Source organism: Crotalus tigris, unplaced genomic scaffold (genome assembly GCF_016545835.1).
Source record: "Crotalus tigris isolate CLP2741 ecotype Arizona unplaced genomic scaffold, ASM1654583v1 scf7180000019840.826796, whole genome shotgun sequence".
NCBI classification, from domain to species: domain Eukaryota; kingdom Metazoa; phylum Chordata; class Lepidosauria; order Squamata; family Viperidae; genus Crotalus; species Crotalus tigris.
Window position 1 is genome coordinate 200929 of NW_024097735.1, and position 26395 is coordinate 227323.

A 26395-nucleotide genomic window follows, 5' to 3' on the forward strand; every position below is an offset into this window, starting at 1 on the left:
TTTGAACGTCCCAAACTAGCTTTGTTTTGCCCCATCATTCAATGAAGAGTTTCAGGCAACAAAACCTGAAATAATTTATTGAACAAAGCAAGTAAACACTTTTAACTACACATTAGAATATAGACAAGATAAGTAGCAATAAAAAAAGATAGATTAGTAGCTATATTAAGAGTAGAAATGTGTGAGGTGAAGGTTCGTTCTCTGAGCTTGGTGAGTTTCTGAATGTTTTGTTACCAGGCTAGGTAGCATTTTCAGCAGAGTTTAGGGCAGGGGTCCCCAACCCCCCGTCCGTGGACTGGCACCAGGCCATGACATGCCAGAAATCAGTCTATGCAAACAAGTAAAGCCCCATCAGTGGGATGCAGGCAATACATGAAACCATGCCCTCTCTGGTCCTCTCCACAGAAGCAGCCCCTGGTGCTCAAAAGGTTGGTTTAGGGGATGTCAGCGTTCTTCTGTTTATAAGGGCTTCAGCTGTGGGTGTGTCAAGTGAGAGTCTTGTGATGGGATAGGTGTGAGTCATCAGTGACAGGCTTGTGATGGTTCTTGTGATGGTTCGGTTACATCAGGTCAGGGTCATTGGGAGGTGACTTGCTGAGGGAAGAGGGTCTTGCATGGGTTGGTTGAAGGTCAGTGCTATGTCTGATTGGCTGTGTGGTTCATTTGGATTCTGAAGAGTTTGTAAGCTGGTTGCAGGTCGATGTGTCCGTTGATGGAATTGTGGAGTGTCAGGCTTTGATGAACTCAAAGCGTGGCGTGTGTTAGCGTGGCTGATGATTTTAGTGTTGCTCCAATTGAACTGGTGTTGTTTGCTGTCAGTGTAGGAATGTGTCTAAGGAAAAGAATACAGAGCTAAAGATGGACTCTTACAGTGTTCAGCTTCATTCTATCCTCCTCAGTTAGCAATATGGACCTTCAGTCTTGCAAATGCCAGAGGTCTCTTCAATCTCTAACCAGAACTGCTTATCTAGAGAAAATTAGCCAGGTGCTATATTACGTATTACTGTATTTATCCACACCCTGTCCCTTTTATCCCGATTTTCCTGTACCTGCACTAATCCTACCTTTTCCCTACCCATATAAAATCTAATAAAATATATTAAAAAAATGAACTCATTCTTAATGTAACTTGACATGCTGTAGGTCCCCATCTAGAGGATCTGTCCATCCAGAATGTTACACATTCAGCTCTAGAGAATGCCTCCTTTCACTTCAGGAAAAATTCTTCTGACCTTCCTACATCAGACATAATCATTCATTCATTCATCAAATTTATATGCCACTTATCTTGCAGTTCAAGGCGACTCTTTACCTCCCAATCTCAGACTTGCTTCTCAATGTAAATGTGAAGAACCAGAAATACTTACTTTCTAAAGACTTACTTTCCCAGCCTATTACTAAGCACATTTTGGTGTAGCCAATGGGAAAACCAAGCTGGGAAACACGTTCTAGTTCAGGAAATTGTGGAATCCCTCAAAAATGGAGTGAGTAATCTGGGAAGGCACAGCATGGAGAGGAAAGGAGCAGACAAAGCGATAGGAAGAAAATATGAATAAGCTGCCAAGCATCTGAATTTTGATCACATGTTCACGGGGATACTGCAAAGGTTGCAACTGTAAAAAAATGGTCATAAGTCACATTTTTCTGTGTCGTTGTAACTTTGAACAGTCCCTAAGTGAGCTGTTGTAAATCGAGGACTACATGTAGTTTTTCTCCTGGGTGGATGCTTGAGGAAGCAAAGCTACCATTGCTATCTGTGCTTGGGCAAAACAGTTGCAGCCAGGCAGAAATGCTTCCCATCCCTCTTCCCCAGGACTCAGCACACCTCAAGAAATTTGAGATGGGCTCATGCAATCATTCATTCACTCACTCATTCTTTTACTCAGAGTTTACTTAAAGGATCCATGCTGGCATTCAAGTTGCCTGGCTAATTGAGCCACAAATTGCCATTTTCAACAATGTGTGGAAATCCAAAAGTAACCTCACCCCAACAAGGCCCTTAGTTTACAGAAACAAAGTCTAAGAAAGAGCAAAGATCATGTGTGGGTGTGTAAGAGAAAAGGAGATAAGAAAAAAGCAAGAAGATGAGGAACCGGGGCCATAGTTGGTGACTGATAATCAATACAAGCAGGCAATCCCTCAACTGCTAGAACCACAAACTACGGCAAGCAGCATCTCCTGGTGGGACTCCTGCTTGGAGCTTGGCTTGGGAGCTCAGCTGGAATGCTCAAAAGCAACACTGCTTAAGAGCAGAGCTTGGAGTTGGCCAAGAGAAAAGTAGCAACTGCACTGAGGCAGTCGTTCAGTGCAATAATGTTCGCAAGGAAGGAAAGGTTGCATACAACTTTATAGACTTTGAAATTTTTGTTTCAGTTAAGGACTCACTATTAAAGATGTATTTCTGTGGCAATCTCAGCTTACAAGGTTCAGAAAGGTAGACTGAAGAGCAATAGCCTGTTTTGGGGGAAGGGATTTGCCACTATGAATTTTGCTAAAGCTGTACTGTGTTGTGTCCATTCCTTGGAAATCAAAAGAATCCTCACAGAATCATTATTAAGATCCAACAAAAGATCGTTTAACATTCTATGCAATAATAAGCTTTATTCTCATTTCTGGATTCTTTGATGAGTAATTTGACTGTTCTTAATGAAGCTCACTCCATAGATTTATAAGGTTTCTTCTGTGGGCATATTTTTATGAGATTTGTGTTGTCCTTTCCAAGCAAAGCTCTTTCCACACTCCATACATTTATATGGATTTTCCCGAATTTGGATTCCTTCATGAGTAAATTTCTTGTGATTGTTAACAGTTTTCTCCACACTACACGCATTTATATGGCCTCTCTTCTGTATGGGTCCTTTTATGAGCATTAAGTTGTCCTGTCCGGGCAAAGTTTTTTCCACACTCTATGCATTTATATGGTTTTTCTCCTGTATGGATTCTTTCATGAGTAATAAGATGACCTTTCTGAGTAAATTGTTTTCCACACTCCATGCACTTGTATGGTCTCTCCCCAGTGTGAATCCTTTCATGATGAATAAGTTCTGTGCTCCAATGAAAGCTTTTTCCACATTCCAAGCATTTATACGGTCTTTCCCCTGTGTGGATCCTCTCATGAGAATTAAGTTGTCCTTTCTGAGCAAAGCTCTTTCCACATGTTAAACATTGATATGGTTTCTCCCCTGTATGGATTCTTTTATGGTGAATAAGATGTCCTTTCTGAGTAAATTGCTTTCCACACTCCATGCATTTATATGGTTTCTCCCCAGTGTGGATCCTCTTATGATAAATAAGTTCTGTGTTCCGACAAAAGCTTTTTCCACACTCCACGCATTTATATCGTCTTTCCCCCGTGTGTATCCTTTGGTGGAAGGTAAGTTCACAATTGTCAATAAAGCTCTTTCCACACTCAATGCATTTATATGGTCTCTCTCCTGTGTGGATCCTTTTATGAGAATTAAGTTTTCCTTTCTGAGCGAAGCTCTTTCCACATTCCAAGCATTTATGCAGTCTATCTACTGTGTGTATCTTTTGATGTCGTATAAGGTCACTGTTGTCAAAAAACCTCTTTCCACATTCCAGGCATTTATATGGTCTCTCCCCTGTGTGGATTCTTTGATGGGAAATAATATCACTAGTCTCAGTGAATGTCTTTCCACACTCCTTGCAGCTATATGGTTTTTCACCGGTGTGGATCCGCTGATGGCGAGTCAGATTACAGTTGGTACTGAAGCCCTTTCCACACTCTGTGCATTTATAAGGTTTCTGCCCTGTGTGAATCTTTTCATGACGAGTAAGATGTCCCTTCCGGGTAAAGCTCTTTCCACACTCTATGCACTTATATGGCTTCTCACCTGCGTGGATCCTTTTATGATAAGTAAAAGTGCTACAGTTATTAAAGCTCTTTCCACACTCTGTGCATTTATACTGATTCTCTCCGGTGTGCATCCTTTCATGACGAGTAAAAGTTCTGGAGTGATTAAAGCTTTCTCCACACTCTGTGCATTTATATGCTCTCTCCTCTCTGTGGATCCTTTTATGGCGACTAAGGTCTCTGCTGTCAATAAAGCCCTTTCCACATTCTATGCAATTATATGGTCTCTCCCCTGTGTGAATCCTTTGGTGGCGAGTAAAGTCTCTGTTCTCAATAAAGCTCTTTCCACACTCCAGGCATTTATATGGTCTCTCCCCTGTATGGATTCTTTTGTGATGAATAAGCTGTGTATTTCGAGAAAAGCTTTTTCCACACTCCATGCATTTATATGGTTTCTCCCCTGTGTGGATCCTCTGATGACGATTAAGTGTACTGCTGCTACTGAAGTTTTTTCCACACTTCAAACATAGCTTCATGTCTCTGCTCAGACTGAAACTCTTCCCAAATTTTACAAATACATGTGGCTTGTGTTTGTTGTACAGTTTCTTAGGTAAAGAAAGAGAGAAAGGACAATTGATGAATTTTACATACTGTCTGTAGCCATATTTTCCTTTGATCTGGCTTCTGCCATATTCACCTAAATGAAATTCATTTTTCTTTCTTTTGCTATATTTGCCCTTTCTCTTCACTTTCTGGTCTTGCTGGATCAGGAACCTGTGGATTTTAATAGGAAGACAAGTGTATGACTCCTCCCCATCTTCTGAGTGGCTTTGCTCTAGTGGTTTTTCATCCCATTGATGGTCAAAAATCATTTCTTCTTGAAGGTTTGCTGTTTGCATTGGCCTCAGCTGTTTCTCATTGTCATTCTCCGGCTTGTCACCTAATTGGGAAAAAGAAAATATAAATTCCATTAGAATTTAGTAAATGGATTCTTGGCTGAAGGGCTGCAATCCTTCTTGAAAGAGGCAGCAGTGTCACCTTCTCAAAAGCCATCACTCAATCTGACGATTCTGGATTCCTACACACAAGTCTTCAACAGAGGCTCTTAAGAAAAGCTGTAGAGGCCTCAGCATGAAGAACATTATCTAGACTAATTTTATAGAGGTTCAGGTCAGAGCTACACACAACATTACGTTTGTGAGTGATCTCTGAAGGGATTGGCATATCAGGAGTATGATTCTTCTAATCTTGCTTGACATCTCTGTGGCTTTTCATAGAATTGAAATTTCTGGACCATCTCCAAAGTCAGGAGTTGAAAATATTATTTTCTAAGGGACAGTTCCGGAGCAATGGTGACGGGGGAGGGTGGTGAAGGGGTAATTGAGCCCAAGGTTGCTCGGCTGTGGTTTTCCTCAAAGTTTGACATCTCCTTAGTTAACATGGACATGAAGCTATTGGTTGAGGTGATCCACCAAATGGGGTTGGGCAAGTCATTCTGACCATGATACTGCTATATGGTTTATTTCTTGAGCCTGGACAGGATAATGTCCAAGCTATTCAAGTTTAGACTGGAAGAGGAACAAATTACTAGAGTATTTACAGGTAGTCTTTGACTTATGACCATAATTGAGCCCAACATTTATGTTGTTGAGACATTTGTTAAATGAATTTTGTCCCATTTTATGACCTTTCTTGCCACAGTTGTCAAGTGAATCATGCAGTTGTTGCGTTAGTAACATGGTTAAGTGAATCTGGCCTCCCCATTTGCTTGTCAGAAGGTTGCAAAAGGTGATCACATGACCCCAGGGCATTGCAACCGTCATAAATATGAGCCAGTTGCCAAGCATCTAAATTCTGATCACGTGACCATGGGGATGCTGCAATGGTCGTTAAGTGTGAATAGTCATAAGTCACTTTTTTCAGTGTTGCTATAACTTTGAATGGTCACTAAATGAATGTTTGTAAGTCAAGGAATACTTGTATTATATATTACATAAAATAGAGGAGAACTCACCAAAAGAATAGTGAGAAACATCCCTGTAAATAAGAGAAGCACTGATATCGATACATTTCAGAGAGAGGAAAATGATATAAGCCTACATGTTCATCAGTAATGAAGTAATAGATCTTGAATTATTGCATACCTTCTACTATCTTCAAACAGAATTAGTCCTTGACCTATGATCATTTTTCAGTTAGGAGTGTGGCAGCATTCCCATTGTCATGTAATCAAAATTTATTAACTTATTACCTCGCTCATATATATGACTACTGCAGTGTCCCAGGGTCATATGATTGCCTCTTGCAGCGTTACGACTAGCAAAGTCAATGGGGAAGCCAGATTCACTTTACAACCAGGTTACGAACTTAATAACCATAGAATCATAGTGATTCATTTAAGAACTGTGGTAAAAAAGTTCGTAAAATGAGGCAAAACTCACTTAACCACTGTCTCTCTCACCAACAGAAATGTTGGGCTCAGTTGGGGTCATATGTTGAGAACTACCTGTAATAGTGAGAAGAAGCATTGGTATCTCTCACTGTTGACTCACATCTGACCCATCACAAGATCCTCACTTGACACAACCATACCTGAAGCCCTTATAAACAGAAGAACACCGACACTGACATCCCCTAAACTCCGCTGGAGATGTTAGCCTGGTAACGAAAGGTTCAGAAACCAACCCACAAGCTCGGAGAACGAAACCTTCACCCTCAAACATTGGTATCTTGAGATTCAGAGGTTGCCATGGGAATATTCTGACAGGACAACAAGCTAGTGTGACCCAGCTCCAAGGATATGAAAATTCCTTATGTGTCAATTTGATTCAAGTAATTCCATTCAGCTGAAAACCCATTAGTTACTCAAATCTGGATATGGAGAGGAACAAACTGGAGCCAAGTCCCTAAAAAATGAAGCAACAAGTATGAAAGCCATCTGATTGCAGAGACACCGTATTCCTCTCTGGATGGATTCTGCTAAGATATTTAAATTTAGAAGCTGGAACAGTGGGGTGAGTCAGAACACTCAGTTATAGTTGATTGGCTGGAGAGTGCTAGCTCTTGTGTGAGGCAATCTGCACTACGATTGGTTGCTATGGGTGCGGAGGGGGAGTTTCCCTTCCCCCCCCCCGCCTTTTTCTCCTGTGTGCCCTCTGTGCTCTGTGATTTACCTCAAAATGCTCTTGTTTGCTTGACTATCTTGCTTTGCTGTAAATATTAATATAAAATATATTTATTTATATAAAACTACAAATTCAGTCAGCGTCTCTGATTTCATTTGGACACCTGCTGCGCAATTCCCTGACAGTAGGATCACATGCCGCTGTACTGAACTGGATTGTAAATTTATTTATTTATTTATTTGTGAGACTTATATACCGCTTTAAGTGCAAGCACTCTCTAAGCGGTGTACACCAGTAAGCAATGTATATATATATATTACATTGCCCCCAACAATCTGGGTCCTCATTTTACCTACCCCGGAAGGATGGAAGGCTGAGTCAACCTTGAGCCGGTGAGATTTGAACCGCTGACCTGCTGAACACAGTCAGCTAAAGTGGCCTGCAGTACTGCACTCTAACTGCTGCGCCACCTCGGCTCGTAAATCAGGGCTCCTTTAGGATCCCCTGCTCATTGATAAGCTTTTAGCAGCTAACTACTGCTCAAGCCCACCATCCTATCATCATTCATTGATGGACTATTTTCAAATTCTTCTCCTCCATCTTTTCTTCAAAAGAAAAAAAATATAGATGTTTATCATGGTTGCTTTTTCAGAACCTGAATTTTTCCTTTTTTGAAGGTGGGGGGGGGAGGAGGCTTCCAAGTGACTGAAAGGGATTCCTTTTATTCCCCCCCCCCCAACACACACCATTTTAATTCCCCTTCCTTGAAAGATGCCATAGAGACCTAACTATCCCTACAGGCATACAATCTATTTCCTGTCAGTTACCGTGAACATCTCTGTTTGCTTCCTGGATGCAACAAGGATGTTTTCTTGACAACAAGACGGAAGTGACAAATCACACCTTTTTTTAGATGTTGTTTTGATCACCAGCCTAGATATCTGGCCTTGGATAGCAGTCAGATATTAAGCACATCTGACCCTCAATGGTTTATTTGACATCAGGAAAGGTTTGAAAGGAGTACGCTAATTCAACTGGTGATTAGGTAGGAGTCATGATCATCTTAAGCAACTGACTGTGGGGATCTTCCTTGTTTACCTCCCACTGAAAACACCTTTCCCAATGAATGGAATCCAGAGCAAAGAGGGTCCTTACCCAAAGTAAACATATTCCTCGAAACCTCCAGCATGACTTCCCTACACAAGGCCCTCTGGCCAGAATCCAGCAGAGCCCACTCCTCTTCTGTGAAGTCCACAGCCACCTCTTCAAAGGTAGCAGAGCCCTAGAAAAAGAAAGAACACCTTCCCTAGAAGACAATCCTCTCTTGTGTTTCCTTTCTTACCGCACAAAACAGAAAACAGAGCTTTACAAGAGACCAACTGGACATTTTTTTTTTTTACAGGACAGGCATGTTTGTAGGTCAACATGGTCTTTAGACTGACCACCTGTGGCTACTGCTGTAAAGGCACAAAATATGGCTTAGGTTAGGGATTCCCCAACCCCACTTTTGCCAGAAAGTGGTCTGCGCAAACAAGTGAAGCCCCATCTGCGGGATGCAGGCAATACATGAAACTGTGCCCCCCCCCCGGTCCGTGGAAAAAAACTCTCTCCATTGAACTGGTCCCTGGTATCCAAAAGGTTGGGGACCTCTGGCTTAGATCCATTTGAGTTGTAGGATTACGACACTGCTCCTCCCCCCGTGGGGAGCCTCCCACAGCCCTGGAATGACTCAGCAAGGTGTTTTTGGGGAGTAGCATCCCCTGGGTGCACCTGCCTGGTTCAGCAAATTCCAAATTCCTTTCAAAATAGGACGAAGCCACTAGAAACTTCTTTCCTGGCCTGTTTCAAAATGTTGGAAATAACCTGGGGAAACCCAGGTCATCTGATCAGCACTCTTACTGTTACAGCCATTTACTGTTTACTTAGGACAGGGGTAGGCATCCTTTGGTCTTTTATGACTCGTGGACTTCGACTCCCAGAATTCTGGAAGTCGAAGTCCACGAGTCATAAAAGAGCCAAGGTTGCCTACCTACCCCTGACTTAGGAGGTTTTACAAGGGAAATCTGTCCTTCAGATGATTAGATTTTCAGTGGATATGCTGGCATATTTCTAAAGCAGTTCTTTTTCAATTCCTAATTTTCAACTGGTTTTTGCATTCTTTTGAAACATACTATGGATTAAACTCTTTCAACAAATCAATTACATTTCGTAATAACAGGATCGCCAACATGATCACCAACATCCGATAACGGATATGGCACAAGAAGAAGACCAGCCTCTCATCTTGTGAACTGTCCTTTGCTTACAGACCAAAAACAATGTTCAACTGCATTTGATTGTAAAAGCAGCTCAAGAATGGAAAGAGGTTTTGGGGAATTTTCGTGGACTTTAATATTAAAGAAACTATCTTAATGTTGAATTTAATAACAGCAGCAAGATTACTGGTGGGTCAATATTGGAAGAAGGATACTCTGCCTTCTTTAGAAGAATGAGTATTTAAGGTTTCTAATTTAGCAGAAATGGCTAAAATTTCTGCTTACTTAAAGGACCATTCACAAGAGAGATATTTTAATGTATGGAGAAGATGGATAGAATATGTTCAGAAGAAATATGGAACTAGAAAGTTTCACTTATTCTATGAGTAATGATTTTGTTTATAAACTTACAATGTCAAAGTTTGAAGAGTTACGGGTTTTTATGATTTTGTTCATTGTATAATTAGTAAACTTAAATAGATTATGTTTAATATGTTTGCATAATCCTGTATTTTGCTCTGGGAAGTTGGGGGGAGGGGGGTGGATGAGTTGAAGTTTAAGTAGTTCAGATAAAGTAGAAATAGTCTTATTGTATATAATATTAATGTTTTAATTTTGAGAGAGGAACTGCTCAGGCATTTCCCCTGGACCGCATCAAGAGGGAGGAAAAGAAGGTGAGAAGTATGTAGGAAGGTTGAGGTGAAGGAGGAGAGGGGGTGAGTGAAGAAAAAGAGGAAAAGAAGTAAGTTGGTTTGAGGTGGGATGCGGTTTGGGGGGAAATGGGCGGGCAAGACCGAATGCGGTGTGTATCAATTTGTTTTGTTTTTTATCTGAAGTATTTGTAAGATTGTTATGTATTGTAAAGTTGAAAATAAAAATTTTTACAAAAAAAAAAAAAAAAAAAAGAATGGAAAGAGGTTGCACTTTACTGCTTTTAGAAGAAACCCACATTTGCCTGGCAAGCTGGCCCCAATTGGTTCCTCCTGAAATGAAGCTGTTGAGAAGGACTGGATTGTTCTCCTCTTTCCTGGAGTTCTGCTGAGATGTCTCTTGCGAACGACTCCTGTACCTGAAAGAGCAGCCTAGTTTAGGATCCACTTTTCATAAAGACTATTACCATGTTAGTTTGCTTGCCTTACCTTTTGACTCTCCACTTGCACTTCTCCAAACTGAGAGAACTCAAGGATTCTGATTTGAAAATGGCTGCTATAGTTGGGTAAACGATTGCCATTTTTGTGAAATGTTTCATTGACTGTCTTTATTTCCTCTTTTCATTCTAATCAGGAGTTGCTTCTTTATCTTCTCCCCTAGCCATCCCTTTCCTCCTTTGTGGATGTATGTATGCCAGGTCTAGCTCTTCCTCTGGGAATATTTTTTTTGTTAGATTTAGGGACCATTAGGAGTTGAGAGGAATGGGATGAATCTCCCCTTCTTTTTGTTTAGTTTTGCTATGACAGGGAGGAGACCTCCAGGCTGACAGTTCGTGGATACACCTTGGGATCAAAGCCAAGACCACATTAACAAAGTCTTGCAAGCTTGAAAGTATTTCTCCCCTCCTGTCCTTTTACTCTCAGGTAAACTAAAACATCCCCCCCCCCATCCTGCTTGTTTCCTTACGCAAGGGATCATGATGGTTGTCCATTCTGTGGCACTTCCCCCTTCCAACAGACCATTACACCATCCCAGCATGCATCTTCTATATTAGAGGTCTCCAATTTTGGCAACTTTATGACTTGTGGACTTCAACTCCCAGAATTCCCCAGCCAGCCATTCTAGCTGAAGAATTCTGGGAGTTGAAGTCCACAAGTCTTAAAGTCACCAAGGTTAGAGACACCACCAGTTTCCAGACGTCTCTTCACAGTGGCTACTTTTAAAGCAGAGAAACAGAAGTCTGCATAACTTTAAAAGAAGCTTCACAATATCGGAACAGAGGCTGAAGAGTTTGAATAATATCAGTTTGAACTGAAAAGTGCCTCAATAAAATCCTGCATTAGGGAAAGGAAGGGGGGTCTAGTGGAAAAGGGATTCCAGCCATCTCTCCAAAACTCTGAAGCCTCTTTCATCCTTTGAGGATGGGCGGTGGTGGGGGGCACGGAAAGAGGCTTGAATTTCTCTTTCGTCCCATGAAATTATCACCAAGAGGAAAACGAAGCATCTGCCTCCAGAACAAGTAAGCCCTCAAAGGATGAAGAGTCCCAAGAAGTGCAGAGGTCTTCTTAATGTCTCTTATTTCTGACAGAGGCTGCTAAATAAAAACACCATCCCAGGCATCCCTCGGGGTCAAATTGTCTCACCTGCCGGCCCTCTCTGGGGGGCTCCCGGGGGGCGGAGGAGGGCGGCGAGCCGAGCAGGCAGCCCTCGGCCAGGGCCACCGCCTGGGCGCAGCTCTCCGCCCCGCACTCCCGCAGCCAGCCCGCCAGCTCCGGGGGCAGCAGGGCCAGCAGCTGCTCCAGCACCACTCGGTCCAGCATCTCGGCTTTGCCGCTCCGCTCGGGCCGCAGCCACCCGCGGCACAGCCGGTGCAGGCGGCTGCAGAGCGCCCGAGGCCCCTCATCCTCTCGGGGGCGGCAGCTGCGAAAGCGCCGGCGCTCGGTCTCAGAGTTGCGGGGGCCCTCGGGGAGGCCTCTCGGGCCGCTGCCGCTTCCCCCGGACTCCCCTCCACCTCCGTTCCCCGCCTGAAGAGCTGCGGGGACCGCTGCTGCTCCCGCCCCCGGGGCCTCCATCCGGCCTCCCGCTTCGGCGCGGCCCAAACGGGGGAAGCTCCCTCCGAGGCCGCTCTCGGTCACAGCTGTCCGATCCTTCCCCGAGGCTGTCCAGATGAGTCCACTAGGGTCCCCGCGCCGCCCTTTCCAACGTTGCGCTTCAAAGAGAGCAAAATCCTCTCCGGGTCCAGCAGGGGAGAAGCAGCCAAAGGGGATCCGAAAAGGGGAGAGCCGCCCCCGATGCGACGCTCGTTCCTACTGCCCCCCCCCGCCACCAGCAGGTCCAGCGACGGTCGGAGATCGGGGACCAGAAGCCACAGCCGAGGCTCCCTCCAGTCCGTCCCCCCCCCTTTCTGCTCAGTTCCAGGAAGGGAGGGGGCAGCTCCGCTTTCCCCGCCCCCTCTGCCTCCCAGAGAGGTAAAACGTCGTACGCGACTACGCCTTGGCGAGAGCTTCCCTCTACTTGTCGAACTCTCCGCTGCACAGCGGGGATCGGTGTCGTCTTCTGCGCATGCTCCGCTCCATTGTGATGCCGGAAAAGCGACCGAAGGGATCTCTTTTCCCCGAGCTTGGTTTTCTTGCAGTCTTTTCATTAGTCTATATTCTACTTGCAGGGGTCTGCAACCTTGGCCGCTTTACGGACTTTTGGACTTCAACTCCCAGAATTCCTGAGCCAGCCATGCTGAGGGAAAAGGGAGAGGTTTCCAAGCTGAGCCATGCTGGCTGAGGAATTCTGGGAATTGAAGTCCACAAGTCATAAAGCAGCCAAGGTTGGGGACCTCTGTTCTGCCGCCTTGCCCCCTCTGTGTGCTGGGAGAAGTCTGGGAGGCTCTTTAGCTGAGCTGCTTACTTTGAGCTTTTTTTTTTTTTGCAGTTCTTGATTGGAACAATTTACTTCTTGGTTTATGGTCCTATGTTAATTTTGGGGTAAATCTATGCACATCTGGGAGCTGACAGCTTTGGTCTTTTTGTTCTGTTTTTGGCTTGTTATATTACTGCAAGTTAAGCTCCCTGGAAGGGAGGTGTAAGCACTGGCTACAAACCCTAGGCTAGGGGTAGGCAACCTTGGCTCTTTTATGACTCGTGGACTTTAACTCCCAGAATTCCTGAGCCAGCCATGCTGAACAGAAAGGGAGAGGTTTCCAAGCTGAGCCATACTGGCTCAGGAATTCTGGGAGTTGAAGTCCACGAGTCATAAAAGAGCCAAGGTTGCCTACCCCTGCGCCAAGGCCAAGGCATGGTACCTGTGAGTTTGCTCTTTAGGCTTAGTAAGGAAGCAAAGAGGTGAACTGCAAAGAAAAGTAAATAGGAAGAACTGCTTGTCTTAACTAATTCCTAATGAAGCAGCCGAAACATAAAATTAGCTAAACCCACTAATTGGCAGGGGACCTTGGAAGGTGAAAAAAAGATGGTAGGTGGAGGGGCCGTTCAGCTGAGAAGGTGAACATGAGATGGGAGATAATATCCCTTCTTGGGTATGAAAGCAATGCCAGTTCTTCGTTTCTCAAGTTCTGAATCCTAAAGAGTATGATTTCTTTTCCAAAACTGTCCAATTCCAGCTATCTCAATAAATTGGGGCAGAAAAAATAAAAAGGAAAGAATAACAGACAAAACTAAAAGTGCAGGAACAGTGTGGCCCAGTTGCTGGCATGCTGTGGCCCAGTACCGGTCCATGGACCGGGGGTTGGGAACCCCTGAGCTAATTCTTTTTTAAAGAAAATTTTATTGATTTTCTAGTTTTACATTTAAATATTTAAAAAGCAACGTGGCAGCTGAGTTAATCAATAATTCAATAACATACAGGTATCTTTAGTACAGATCTCAAACTGTTACATTAAATATTTCCTCTTTTTTCCTCTTAGTATTTACTGGCTCATATTTAAACTAATACAATTCTTATTATATCAATTAAAAATAACTTTCTTACATTTATCAATAATTTTTAGTTTATATATATCCTAGTTATTTTAACATTCAATCTTTATAGACAATGTCCTACTTAGTTTTTTCCCAATTTTTAGTTTCCCATTAATATTTAAATTTAACATTTAATATTTATAATTTCCAAGTTTTAAATAACACCAGTTCCCTTTATCACAATTCATCACAAGATCTAATGTTCTGGATACACGTCTATCTATTTGAATATATTCTATTTCTCACCATCTTACATCAACTAATTAATAATACAGTATAACATTCTTATTTTCTGTTAATTTCCAAACATCTTAAATTTAGTAACCAAAATTTCTCTTATTACAACATTTAATACTTCCTTTCTTTTTCTCTTAATATCTACTATCTCATATTTAAGCTAATAGATTTTATTATTACATATTATTACATATATGAGATTATTACTATCTCATATTTAAGGTAATGGATTTTATTAAGTAAAAATATATTTATTACATTCATCAGTAGATTTTTAGCTTATATATATATATATAATATATATATATTACCTTTACATTTAACCTTTATAAGCAAATTAATATTCAAATTTAACTGTTAATATTTATACTTCCAAGTTTTAAATGACCAAGGTTTTCTTTATATCAACTCATAACAAAATTTAGTATTCAAAATATACATCTTATCTATCTGAGTATGTTCTATTTTAATTCTCACTGATAAGTCAAAACCCCAAGTTTCTTCAGTCTTATTCTAGCTTTCTTTATTTGTCAAGTCGTCTTCCATGTCTATGCTTTTAAGTCATCAAATAAATCTCCCTGTATTGTTATGTATGTTGTTTGAAGTAGAAAAAGCCATCCGGTCGTCATTTTTTTGAAAGGACTAACAAATCGACTATTTTTCCAACTCAACGTAGTTGTCCTGAGATGATTATCTTCTCTTCTTCTTCATCCTCAGGTTTCTTCTGGTTTATATAGAAAGTCTTTTCCCTTTTTCAGTCTCTTTTCTGGGTTTACCATTAACTGTGTTGATCAGCTGAATCTTCTGTCATGGTATTTAATTGTTCCACTTCTTCTATTATATTCTCTGTAGTTGATTTTTTTAGTTGTAATCAAATTTTAGGTTCGTATATCTAGGCTGACATTTTGTTCTTTTCTGTAACTCCTTATTTCATCAGTAGCTGTAAGAATAGTTTCATGAATTGCTTTCAACATAAAGAGAATTTGTTCCTAATCTTCCTCCATGTTTTCTTAGTAATGTGTTAAGTTAAAAGCTTTACAATTAGTCCATGTAAAAAAGATGTTACTGAGTATAGAACACAGCTGATATCTGTCAAGGTTACAAAAGTCTTATCTATAGTCTCTGGGCTATAAACCAAGTCTCTTTTAAGCAACCAGTTGTAATATCAGGTTTAGCCACAAGATGTTGCCCATACCAATTAGAGTTTTCTTTTAAGTCCAACATTTTTATAATCTTTTCAATTTTATTTCTTTTTTATAAGTAAAAACCCAGATCTTCAATAAGAATAAAAAATCTTGTAGCCCACAAATTTTAAAAAGATAAAAATCCAATTAGACTCAGGTTATTCTTGCACTGTTTTAAACGCCTCTGGATAGTCAGTCGCCACTGTTTTCAGAGGGAGGGGTAGAATCTCCCTTTCATCTCCACAGGGGGGAAAGTACTTTGAGCAGCTTATGCAGGTAGAAAAAATAGTTAGGATTTAAGAGAGGTAGATCTCACCCAACCTCATCTGTGCTGTTTTATAGTTGCCTGATGGTAAATTTGACTTTGGCTGTCTGCAGCCTAGTGACGAGCCATATTTCTATGGCCGGTCTTTCGTCTGCCGGTATGGAGGGCTACCCTGGATCAAACTGAAGGGTTACTGCCCTCCCACAAGGACCCCCTCTTTGCTAGTCGCCCCTACAGGGCGATTTTCGACCCTTTCCAGGGTCCCCCAGCAGTGCAAAATCGGACGTGGAAGACAGAGCTCACTTTCCAGGCGTCCATGGCAACCTTATCGGCAAACTGGAAGCCCCCCTGAGCTAATCTGTTGCATATAGTGTATCAAGTCCCAGGCAACAATTGTTTAAATAGGAATTTCAGTTATGTTTGCCTTATGCAGGTCTGCATTTTAACATCTCCAAATACTTCTCTGGATTAAAACAAATATAGGGGCAATGAAATATTCTGCATAATGATGAAATCAACAGCAATAGGACATCCCTTATCCTGGTTTAAAGTCACATTTGGAATAACAAGCAGGTCTGCTTTATAAGTGGCTCAATGCTGATGTATAAAGGCTTTACATTTCAGGAAAATAACATTTGCTTATAAGGAACAGCCCCTCCCTACAAGAAAATCAGTTATTGGAATCAAGTCTAATGATATTTATTTCAAAAGGAAATTAATAAGGAAGTTCTCAACTTAGAACTATGATTCAGTCCAACATTTCTGTTGCTTAGCAATAGCACTTAAAACTTATGTACCACTTCACAGAGCTTTACAGCCCTCTCTAAGCGGTTTAGAGTCAGCATATTGTCCCCAACAAATCTGGCTCCTCATTTTACCAACCTCAGAAAGACAGAAGGCTGAGTCAACCTTGAGCCAGTGAGAATCGAATTGCCTGCAATCACCTGGCAGTCAGCAGGATTAACCTGCAGTACTGCATTCTAACCACTGTACCACTGCTGCTCCACAAGACAGTTAAGTGACATTCCCACACCTGAAGCCCTTATAAACAGTGGAACACTGACAGAGACATCCACTAAATGCCGCTATTAAGATGTTACCTAACCTGGTAATGAAATATTCAGAAACCAATCCACAAGCTCGGAGAACGAACTTTCACCCTCATCCTACACCTGAGCTACAGATATTTGCCACTATTGCAAACGCTTGATTCATACTCCAGTTTCTAATCATTTATGCCAGTTGAGCAAATCATTGCAGTTCTTAAGTGAATCATAGAACACAGAATAACAGAGTTGGAAAGTCCAATGCCTTACTTGAAGACGTGACCCTATACCATTTCAGACAAATGGCTATCCAGTCTTTTTTTGAAAGCCTTCAGTGATGGGGCATCCACATCTGAAGGCAAGGTGTTCCACAGGTTAACTTCTGTCACTGTTAGGAAGTTTCTCCTTAATTTCAGGTTGCTTCTGTTCTTGATTAGTTTCCATCCATTGGTTCTTGGCTTAGCTTCTCTGTGCTTTGGAAAAGTTTGCCCCCCTCAAATATGGTGTCTCCACAATTTGGATTGAGAATTAAGTTGTCCTTAGTGAGTATACCTATTTCCACACTCCTGACATATACTGTATACATTTTATCCATTGTGGATTCTTTGAAGGATAATGGGCTCCCTTAATGAATCTCTTTCCACACTTCCTGCAGCAAGGTTATTTCTCCCGTGTGGATCCCCTCATGGCAATTACGAGAACTTTGGAAAAGATTGCTCTTTTCAAACCCATTGTGCATTTATATGCTTTCTCTCCTGTGTGGATACTTTCACAAAAAGATTTCCTTTATGAGCAAACTATTTTCCACAAACCTTATTTTTATACGGTTTCTCCCGCGTGGATTCGTTTATGAGAATTAAGATTTCCTTTCTGAATAAAGTCCTTTCCACAATCCATGCATTTATACAGTTTCTCCCCAGTGTGAATTCTTATATGACAATTAAGATGTCCTTTCTCAATAAAGCACTTTCCACACTCCAGGCATTTATATGGTCTCTCCCCTGTGTGGATCCTTTGGTGACGAGCCAGATGAGTGTTTCTAATGAAGCTCTTTCCACACTCTGTGCATGTATACATTCTCTCTCCTGTGTGGATCCTTTGATGGACGTTAAGGTCTCTCTTCACAAAAAAGCTCTTTCCACAATGATTGCAATTGTATTTTTTCTCTCTTTTGTGGATCCACTCATGACGATTAAGACTACGCCTGAAGTGGAAGCTCTTTCCACACTCTGTGCATTTATATGGTTTCTCTCCTGTGTGAATACTTTTATGAGAATTTAATTCTTCTATTAAAGCATACCCCTTTCCATGTTTCTCACAACCACATGGTTTCTCAGCTATGTGGATCCTTTGATGACCATAAAGACTAGGCTTGCTACAAAATCCTTTTCCACACTCTGCACATTTATATGGTTTCTCTCCTGTGTGGATTCTTTCGTGATGACTAAGATTTCCTTTCTGAGTAAACTGCTTTCCACACTCCAAGCATTTATAAGGTCTCTCCTCTGTGTGGATTTTTTCATGGATATTAAGGGCACTTTTGTTAAAGAATCTTCTTCCACACACTCGGCAACTATGTTTTTTCTCCCCTCTGTGGCTCCTCCCATGGCAATTAAGAGAACTTTTGAAATGGAAGCTCTTTCCACACTCTGTGCATTTATAGGGTCTCTCCCCTGTGTGGATTCTTTTATGAGAATTAAGATGTCCTTTCCGAGTAAAGCTCTTTCCACACTCCGGGCATTTATATGGTCTCTCCCCTGTGTGGATCCTTTGGTGACGAATAAGAAGTTTGTTTTCAAAAAAACCCTTTCCACACTCCAGGCATTTATATGGTCTCTCCCCAGTATGGATCCTTTGATGGATAACAAGGACTCCCTTCTCAAAGAATCTCTTTCCACACTCCTGGCAGCTATGATTTTTTTCCCCTCTGTGCCTCCTCTCATGGTAAGTAAGCCTACTCCTGAAATGGAAGCTCTTTCCACACTCTATACATTTATATGGTTTCTCCCCTGTCTGGATCCTTTCATCAGAACTACGTTTTTCTATTAAATCAAAACCATTTTCATATTCCTCACATTTATATGGCTTCTCAGTTATGTGGATTCTTTGATAGCCGTTAAAAGTAGCCTTGCTACTTAAGTTATTTCTATACTTCATGCATGTTTTACTTTCTCTGCTCAGACTGGAATCATTTCCTAATATTACTGTGTTATGTGGTTTATGTTTCTTATGAAGATTCTTAGGTAAATTAAAACAAAAGAAATGATGAGATGTGGAGGGCCTTTCCCCTCCTGAGTGAATTCTCTCTTGTCTCTTTGGATTCCCTTGATGGTCAAATGTCATTTCTCCTTCATAATTTGCTGTTTGCAGCAGCATTAACCCTTCCTGTTTCTCCTCCATTGCATCACCTGCTTGGAAAGAAGAAAACAGAAATCCCTGTTGGAATTGAGAACTGTGAGGGAGGGGGAGATAAGTTCTTCTGGGGTAAGGAGAACCAAATCCCCCTTTTTGCTGTGGGGTCATTTTACCAAATTTGGCAGGTGGCTGTCAAGATTCAACTGCCGAAAATATTTCTAGAAGAGAGAATTGGAGATTGTCCATATGAACTTTACACTGTTGATTTTTGTAAGCGGATAGCAAAACCTGTCCTTATGGAGCCACTTGTGATCAGCTAAAAGTTGTGGGTTGCATCATGCTCTGAAATGTAAATGTAACTCACTTATCAGTTGCTTGGTGGCATTCTCAGTCCATTTTATAGAGAATATCATGGCTTTCTAAAGTCTTTATTTTTTGTAATCTATTGCAATATATAGGCAAGAAGTAATTTTAGAGTTGTGTTTGGAAAGCTTTTAAATTCTTTAAGAATCTGATTTAAAGTTTATGAAGTTAATTAGAAAGAGCATCTTTTATGGAAAAATATGTCTTGTATGAATTATAAAGCAAAATCTTAAAGGTTGATTACCAGAGCACAAGAGGGCTATTTTAAAGGAAATGTCTGATTTATGGCCTTTGAAGTTTTTGATCCTTTTATCTCTTTAATGGAAGCAGAGGCTACTACTGAGACCTAACAAATCCCTCTGGAGACAACTGACAAGGCTTCAATGGAATTACAAATGCAACTGGATGATACTGTTTTCAATTGAAATATAAGAAATTTATTAGAGATATTTCAGGGAAATTACAAGTCCACTTGAAGGATAAAAATTTGGATAGAAAAGAAAAAGATATAAGAAAAAATATTTATGGGATTTAAGGATTGTTGGGAAGAAATATATTTTTGGAAAACAATATTGCTGGTAAGGAAAAATATAAAGATAAAATTGGTTTTGCCGATTATGGTGAAGTAATGAAGTAATTTCTGGTGACGCTAAATCGTTATCTGTATTGGGTAATGTTTCTTTTATAAATGCCTAATGGGTTGATGGATAATTTTTTATATTGAAACAAGAAATTATATGAGGTTTAGTAATGTTTAATAGTTTTTTTTCCAGTTTATTTGTTAAAAGAGAGATGGGTAAAAGTAGACTAAGTTGAAATGGGACTATATTATTAACTACTTATGTTATTAAGTATTTTTATTAATTTTTACTGGATCTTTGCTGAATAGTAAGAAGAGCTGAAGATTAGTGATGCACTTGCAGAATATTGTGTGACATACAGAATGATGAACTATTTTGCTTTTATTTTAAAAGACAGAGACGAGTTGTTAATGTTGAACAGACTTGTTGGAGATGAAGGGGAAAATTTCCTTCATATATATATACAAACATAGGTATGGAGATGCTTCTGTTTTCTAAATATTTTTTTTCTTTTTAGTATTACATTTGTGTGTTTTATCTGTTTAAGATAATCCTTAATAAAATTATTTATTTAAAAAAAAACAGCTATCAAGGAGGAGGATCTTCTCTTAAAAACATGCCAATCTGCATTCCAGGTATGGCATCATACATGAATCCAGCCTAGAGGTGTTGGATGCAAATTGTTAACTAGGTAATTCTGATGCAATCCAAGGGATTTTTCAGGTGGGAACCAGATTAAGACTTCACAGCTGATTGGACAATCCCGTGCATTTTCCTAATCTGTGGTGAGCAAGGCTTTAAGGCAGTGGTTCTCAACCTGTGGGTCGGGACCCCATTTGGGGTCAAATGACCATTTCACGGGGGTCACCAAACAACTCAGTCCGCCATTTTTTCCCCCTTTTCCTTAGCTGTGCTACTCCCTTTTATTCTATTGGCTTTTGAAAGCCAATAGAATAGACTCTCTTGAATAGAGTCTAATTCTATTGGCTTTCAAAAGCCAATAGGAATTGTCCAGGCTGTCTCTGCCCTGCTGAGCCCGCCAAAAGTCCCATTCTGCAAATGGTGCTGCACCAGTTGAGTAGTCCTCGACTTACGACCGGTTGAGTAGTCCTCGACTTACGACCGGTTGGGGGGAGGGTCGCGGCATTAAAAAGGTTGAGAACCACTGCTTTAAGGAGAGGTGATCACCTAAACCAGCTTAACTGTAGATATCTTCCCTGTTTACCTGACACTCAAAAAAACCATCCTTCCCCAAGGAATTGAACCCACAGCAAAGTGAAGCCTTACCCAAGGCTGCAATATTCCTAAAAGCCTCCAGGGTGACTTCTTTGCACAAGGCTCTCTGGCCGGAATCCAGCAATGCCCACTCCTCCTCTGTGAAATTCACAGTGACCTCCTCAAAGGGATCAGAGCCCTAGAATGAAAATGTTGTATAGCAGACAGTCCCAGAAAGACGTTTTCCCTCTTTCTCTTTTCCCTTTTTTTCCCTGCAAAAAACAGAGCTTTGCAAGAAATTAAATGTGCATTTTCTTGCAGGACAAATTTACGTCTGGAAGTCCACATGGTCCTTGTAGCTGTGAAGCCGCCAGTCACTCTTACCCTGAATAGCTGGTGCTCTGAAGTGCACAAAACATGACTGCATTCAAGTTGTTGAATGGCAACAGCACTCCTGGGGAACTCCTGCTGGTTTGGAAAACCTTAGCAAGTAGGATTTGGGGAATAGAACCCAGAGGCTCACCTCACTTCAGGAGGAAATTCTACATTCTTTACAACAGTAGTCTTCAATCTTTCCGGGTCAGTGGACCAGCAGAGGGGAGAGGGGATGGTTTTGCGCTATCACAAATGCAGCTTCGTACATGCACATACACCTTCACCCACCACCTCCATGGCCCTGTTCCAAATGGGCTGCGGCTTGGCAGAGGGCCACATCCCAGGGGTTGGGGACCCCTACTTTACAAAATAGGATACAGCAGGGGTGTCAAACTCAATTTCATTGAGGGCCACATCAGCATTGCGGTTGCCCTCGGGGGGGGGGGTTGAGTGTGGCCAGGGTGAGTGTGGCCTACTGGGTGAGTGTGGTCTACTAGGTGGGTGTGAATGGAGTGGGTGTGGCCTATTAGGTGGGCATGGCCAGCTCTACATCGTTCAAATCAAGGGTGCCTGTGGGGGCCTGAGCATGAGTGGGACAGATCTGAGGGTCTCTGGCAGAAGGGGGTGGGCCTGGGGCAAGTGCCAAGGCATGTTCCACTGGAGGAGCCTCACTGCCTGCTGAAACCCCTCCCCCGGAGCCCATCAAGCCGGATATGTGAAGTAGGCGAGGGCCATTTGCTGGCCACTTCCAGGCGATGGTGCATTTCTTCTTTCCTCACAAAGGGTGACACCACCCCAGCATGCACCCAGGGGCGAGGCTGATGCAGCAGGGGCTGGTTCCTCACTGTTTCCAGACAGCCTTGTGGAGCTAAGACTGAATGCGTTTCAGCATAGATGGCCACCACAAAATTGTACATTGGCTCCTGGCTGACCTGGGCCAGGGCCAAGGCAGTGGGGGCCGTTCCTTCACTGTTTCCAGGATGGCTTCGCGGGCCACATCCAGCCCCCGGGCCTTGTGTTTGACGTGTCTGGGATACAGTCACCAGGAATTTCTTCTATAGTCTATTTCAAAAGGCCTGGAAATACAATGGTGCTTTAAGAAAAGTCTTACTGATGTGGCTTTTTCATGGGAAATCTGTCCTTAAGAGACAATATTTCTCAAAGTTACTACTCAAAGTTCTCAAAGTTCTAATAATTTCAATTCCTGCAATTATTGTTTTTAACTGGTTCTCCACTCTTCTGTGAAGTATTACAAAATATTAAACAATAAATTACATTACCTAACACTACCCTCTCAGGCTGTGAATTCTCTCTTGCTTTATCTCTAAAATTATCTTGAAAGTTGAATGAGTGTGATTCATCCTGTATTGGGGGGGGGCGATACTGCTCAACTAAATAGAGATTCTGCACTTGCCTATACTAGTCCGCAGCATGCCACAACTGAGCCACACAAAGAAGTGAAGCCCCATCCATAGTATGCAGGCAGCACGTAAAACTGCACACTCTCTGATACATGGAAAAATCATGGAATCTCCATGGAATAAGTCCCTGGTGCCCAAAAGGTTGGGAGCCACTGCTGTAGAAACAGCAGACCAACAGAAGGAAGTTGAACTCTGCTGCTCTCATAATAAACTAATTACCTGCTGTAGTGGCCCAAGTTGGATCCTCTGGAAAAGAAGCCCTGGAGAAGGATTGCATTGTTTTCCTCTTTCATGGAGCTCTGTTGAGATCTCTCCTGTGAACAGCTCCTGCATTTGAAACAGAAGTCTGGTTTATGATCCACGTTCATTGGACTATAATCATGTTAGTTTGCTTGCCTTACCTTTGCAATTCCCCAAGCCAAAGTGAGAGAACTCAGGGATTCTGATTTGAAAGTGGTTGCTACTTTTGAGTAAATGCCTGCTATTTTTGTGAAATGATTCGTTGCCTATCTTTATTTCTTATCATTCTGATCTTATCTCTCCTTGATAGCTTTGGCCTTTCCTCCAAACGTACCTATGCCTGTTCTCTCTTCCTCCATGAGTCTTTTCCTTTAGGTTTGAAACCTTATCTCTTGAGTGAATGGATCTTTTCTTTTTCTTTTGGCTTCCCTATACCTCAGTGGGGAGACCACCAACTTGGCAATTCAGGGGCAGAGCTTGGGATGGACACTGAGGTAGTTTTGTGAGGAAGATGCACACCCAGTCTCCTTGGGGTGACTGAGATATATTTTAGAAGATGGTTATCCAGTGTGACTTTTCACCTGCTCTCCTAAAGTCATTCCCCGCAGATAATTACCCCATACCAACATACGTTCTCTAGAGATGTATGTTCCCAGTGTCTGTTTGTAAAGAAGAGAAGCAGGAATCCAGGATTTCAAAATAAGATTTGCTATATCATAAATGAAAATGAAGAGCTTGAAGAATGTCAGCTGAAATGGCACAAGTCCCTCAGTTCATTCACCCATTTACAGAAAAGAGAAAGGATAGGGCACTGAAGGAATTCTGGCAGCCATCCTCAGTGTGTGTGTGTGTGTGTGTGTGTGTGTGTGTGTGTGTGTGTGTATGTGTGTGTGTGTGTGTTCTGGCAGCCATCCTCAGTGTATGTGTGTGTGTGTGTGTGTGTTTCTCCTCCTTCCCATGGAATTATCTCCAAGAGGAAAAAGAAGCATTTCCCTCAAGAACAAATAAGTCGAGAAAATATTTTAGAGTTTCAGAAAAGTCTGGGCAGACGTCTTCTTCATCCTTCTGATTTCTTACAGACGCTTCTAGATATACTTTAACCACACACCCGCACGGACGCCCAGGATGAAATTCTCACCTGCCGGCCCTCTCCGGGAGGCTCCCGCGGGGCGGAGGAGGGCGGCGGGCCGAGCAGGCAGCCCTCGGCCAGGGCCACCGCCTGGGCGCAGCTCTCCGCCCCGCACTCCCGCAGCCAGCCCGCCAGCTCCGGGGGCAGCAGGGCCAGCAGCTGCTCCAGCACCACCCGGTCCAGCATCTCGGCTTTGCCGCTCCGCTCCGGCCTCAGCCACCCGCGGCACAGCCGGTGCAGGCGGCTGCAAAGCGCCCGGGGCCCTTCGCCTTCCCTGGGGCGGCAGCTGCGGAAGCGCCGGCGTTCGGCCTCGGAGTCGCGGAGCCCCTCGGGGAGGCATCTCGGACTGCCGCCGCCGCCGCCGCTCCCCGCCTGAAGGGTCGCGGGGGGTGCTGCTCTTCCCGATCCCGGAGTCGCCATTCCGTCTCCCGCTTCGGCGCAGCCAGAACGGGGTTAACTCCCTCCGAGGCCGCTTTCAGTCTACGGCGGATCTCCCGCCCCTTTCCCGGTTTGCAGAAGGGGACAAGGGCCGCTCCGCTTCCTTTGGGGTTTCTGCACCTCAGCAGAGAAGCTGCAAATTGTTCCCGCCAAAATTTCCCGCGCCGTCCAGGCCTCACAGAGCCTGGACCACAAAGCGCTGCTTCCTAGAGCAGAGGTACCCTTGGCTCTTTTATGACTCGTGGACTTCAACTCGGCTCAGGAATTCTGGGAGTTGAAGTCCACGAGTGAAAAGAGCCAAAGTTGCCTTACCCGTCCTAGAGAGACAAAACGTTGTACGCGACCGTTGGTTCCTCCCCTTGACGAGAGAACTGCCCCGCCCCCTGTAAAAGCGTAAGCTTCTGTACTGCCGGCCGGACTTTCAAGACTTTTCTGCGCATGCTCCCTTTTGTTGTGACGTCGAAGATTCAAACTCCAGCGTTGGTGAAGTATTTTTGGGAGGAAGGGAGGGAGAGAAGTGAGATGGAGGAGGAAGTTGGGGATGATGGGCACGAATAAAACAAGGCGACTTTGGGATAAAATCTCCTTTCCTGAATATCTTAAAAATGTGGATCTGCTCTTTGGAAAGACTCGATGGAGCTCTGGAAATGAGAGATGGACAGAGCAGTCCCAAGGCAAGCGTCCAGCCTGTAAAATTTATTCTTTTATTATTAAATAAGCAAGTAAATACTTTGGCGATTCCTTCAGGCCAGTTTACTTGCCCTCTTTGTCTTAATTGCCATGATTGCTTTGGATGAAATCTGTCTATTCCTGTGCTGAAGGTATCCTTTTTTTTTTTTTTTCAGGAGCCAAGTCTGTCCTAGCTTTAGTTTTGTTTTCTATTTCTATGCTATCCAAATCTTATTTTTTTATCTTCACCTTTGCGGTTTGGTTGTCTGTGCCAAGTTGATTCCTGAAGAGTTCATCAGGTTCACTGTACAAATTTTTTTTTAAAAATCAGACAATACTAGGGCTGGGTTTGCCCCCCCAGCTACGTTTAAATTGCAAACTCAGTTACTGCTAGCCATGATGATGGATTCAGATAAGGGGAGAAAAGGTTCAGGGAAGGGAATGGCAAGAGGATTACGGATTAAAAAAAAAAAGTTGGTTAATAAAGTGCCAAGACTTTTTTAACACTGAAGAATTTCTTCCCTCACATCCCTGGAGAGGAGGCTTCAGTGGTGAGGAATAATTGCCATGACACTGCTCACAAGCGGGTTGCCATTATGGGGAAGATCTCATATCCCTTCACTCTTCACCAGCAGAAAAAGCTATCAAAAAGGCTTTAGCTAAACTTTAAGAGGAAAATGAAAAAGAACAGACAGGGAGACAGTAGGAAGCACACAGAAAAGTCTCATTTATTACTGCAGTCTGGTTAGCCTTGTTAACCTCCTGGAAGAGAGGCATACAGTAGTGGCCAAAATTGTGGAAACCTTTTGGGGAAAGTGTATTTTTGAGGTTTGATGGCTAATAACACCACTTTTTTGGAGTAGTACCATAAAATTATATATCAATGGAGAGATAATTTAATGAAGAATGTAATGCAACTTAGTTTGTTCAATTATCTGTACTGTATTCTGAAGTTATAGCCAAATAACCAGAAAAAGGAAGCACAACTTGCTTAGGTTGATATCAGGTAGCTTTCCTTCATCTGACTGTAGCTAATGAGCGTGAGTGTTTAGAGAGCCAATCAG

General features: G+C 42.5%; 1 protein-coding gene across 8 annotated transcripts; it reads right to left on the reverse strand.

Moving 5' to 3' along the window:
* Window positions 1–61: 61 nt before the first annotated feature.
* LOC120317810 (zinc finger protein 420-like) lies at window positions 62–25039 on the reverse strand. Of its 8 annotated transcripts, XR_005559315.1 has the most exons (6): window positions 24234–25009; window positions 23075–23182; window positions 10144–10263; window positions 8095–8221; window positions 2386–4754; window positions 62–832 (listed from the first exon to the last, which is right to left on the reverse strand). XR_005559315.1 is itself a non-coding variant. In XM_039364696.1 (5 exons), exons 1-5 carry the CDS (start codon window positions 24642–24644, stop codon window positions 2821–2823), a joined length of 2700 nt encoding a protein of 899 aa, XP_039220630.1. In that variant the 5' UTR covers window positions 24645–25013; the 3' UTR covers window positions 2331–2820. The 8 variants fall into 8 exon arrangements, 7 of the variants coding, with proteins under 7 accessions (XP_039220630.1, XP_039220629.1, XP_039220631.1 ...); XM_039364696.1 differs by lacking the exons at window positions 62–832; window positions 8095–8221 and adding an exon at window positions 21132–21258 and having other exon boundaries at window positions 2331–4754; window positions 24234–25013; XM_039364695.1 differs by lacking the exon at window positions 62–832 and having other exon boundaries at window positions 2331–4754.
* Between the last annotated feature and the right edge of the window lie 1356 nt (window positions 25040–26395).